A 2,072-nucleotide genomic window follows, 5' to 3' on the forward strand; every position below is an offset into this window, starting at 1 on the left:
TGCGACTTTGGCTTTGCCCGCTCCCTCGAAGCTGTTGCTGCTGCTCTCACTAGTTATGTGGCCCATTTGCCTTTCCAGCGCAGCCCTAAACCCTAAACCCTAAACCCTAAACCCTAAACCCTCGCCTGCAGGCAAACCCGCACCCTCAAACTCTGCGACTTTGGCTTTGCCCGCTCCCTCGAAGCTGTTGCTGCTGCTCTCACTAGTTATGTGGCCACTCGGTGGTACAGAGCCCCCGAGCTGCTCACTGGGGGTTTGCAGTACTCTGCTGCAGTTGACCTCTGGGCCGCAGGTACCAAACCCTAAACCCTAAACCCTAACCCCTGCCCCCCCACCGCAAGCCCCAAACCCTAAACCCTAAACCCTAAACCCTAAACCCTAAACCCTAAACCCTAGCGCGCAGCCTGGCCCCTGAGCGCTGCGGGGCCTTCAGCCTGCAAACCCTCCCGCGGCCGCCGGCCGGGACTGCAGGCGCAGTCGCGGGTTTAGGGTTTAGGGTTTAGGGTTTGCGCAGGCTGCATCATGGGGGAGCTGATTGACCAGCAGCCGCTCTTTCCTGGAGATAATGACATCGACCAACTTTACAAAGTCCAGCTCGTGTTGGGGCCTATCACAGACCAGCAGCTCAAGGCCCTCGAAGCCAGCCCCCGGTCAGCTAGCTAGCTAGCTAGCTAGCTAGCCAACTATTTTGCTAGCTAGCCACTTACTTAGCTGTCTAGCTAGCTAGCCTCCCAGCTGATTTTTGGCTGGCCAGCTAGCTAGCTAGCTAGCCAACTATCTAGCTAGCTAGCCACCCAGCTGGTTACGTAGCTGGCCAGCTAGCTAGATAGCTAGCTAGCTAATTATCGAGCTAGCTAGCCACCCAGCCAATTGTCTAGGTAGCTAGCTACTTACCTAGCTGGCTAGACACCCACCTGGTTATCTAGCTAGATAGCTAGCTAGCTAGCCAACTAACTGAAGTGCTTGCTAGCTGGCTGAACAGCTAGCTAGCCATCTAGCTGCCTAGCTAGCTGGCTAGATGGCCAGACAGCTAGGTACTTGGCAAGCTTGTTGGCTGGCTAGATGCCCAGTTGGCTAGCTAGCTGGCTAGCTGGCTGAGGCCAAGGCATTACCAGCCAGCTAGCCAGCCATGTGGGAGCTAGCTAGCTGGCTAGCTAGCTAAGTAGCTTCCAATCGAACTATTGACCTGGCTCGCTTGCCAGCTCGCTAGCTAGCTATTGAGCTAGCTAGTTTGATGGCTGGGCTAGCTAGTTCGTTAGTTAGCTAGCTAGCTGGCTAGCTGGCTTGCCAGCCAAAAAGTTGGCCATTTAGCTAGCTAACTAACTAAATGACTAGCTGACTAACTAAGTAACCAAATAACTGGCTCGCTAGTTAAATTGCTAGCTAGCTAGCTAGCTAGCTGGTTTGCTTGTCAAGCACCTAGCTAGCTAGCTTGCCAGCTTACTGGCTGTGTGGCTAAGTAGCTAGCTAGCTAGCTGTACGATTTGCCGGTTAAGTAGCTAGCTATCTACATAGCTAGCTAGCTGGTTATACGACTCGCTAGTTAAGTAGCTAGCTAGCTGGCTAGCTGGCTAAATGACTCGCTAGTTAAGTAGTTAGCTAGCTAGCTAGCTAGCTGGCTAAATGACCTGCTAGATAAATAGCTAGCTAGCTAGCTAGCTAGCTAGCTGGCTAAATGACCTGCTAGATAAATAGCTAGCTAGCTAGCTAGCTAGCTAGCTGGCTAAATGACCTGCTAGATAAATAGCTAGCTAGCTAGCTAGGTAGCTAGCTAGCTAGCTAGCTGGTTTGGCTAGCTGCTGTGGTGGTGCTGCTCAGGTACGCCCATGTAAAATTTCCGCCGCTGCCGCCGCCTGAAGGGCTGCATAACAGGTACGAAATGAAAACCCCCAAACCCTAAACCCTAAACCCTAATTCCAGAGTGCCGAAGTTCACTGGATGATAGAAAGCCCTAAACAGTAAACCCCAGCATTTCCGAAAGCTGCAATAAAGTTCTCTGCAAGCTGCTGCAGCAACAGCTGATTTCTCAAGCGCAAACCTGCTGCTGCTGCTGCTGCTACTGCTGCTGCTGC

At 52.7% G+C, this 2,072-nt stretch overlaps 1 protein-coding gene across 1 annotated transcript in view; it reads left to right on the forward strand.

The window, feature by feature from the left end:
* Positions 1–522: 522 nt before the first annotated feature.
* The window catches only part of ETH_00020840 (uncharacterized protein), a gene marked incomplete at both ends in the record, with an annotated part of 4,003 nt that continues 2,453 nt past the window's right edge, over positions 523–2,072 (forward strand). The window contains 2 exons of the mRNA XM_013380409.1: positions 523–650; positions 1,819–1,872. Coding sequence (XP_013235863.1) covers positions 523–650; positions 1,819–1,872 — 182 coding nt within the window. The remainder of the gene's footprint in view (positions 651–1,818; positions 1,873–2,072) is intronic.

Source organism: Eimeria tenella, genomic scaffold (assembly GCF_000499545.2).
Source record: "Eimeria tenella Houghton genomic scaffold, Eth_scaff592, whole genome shotgun sequence".
Classification (NCBI taxonomy): domain Eukaryota; phylum Apicomplexa; class Conoidasida; order Eucoccidiorida; family Eimeriidae; genus Eimeria; species Eimeria tenella.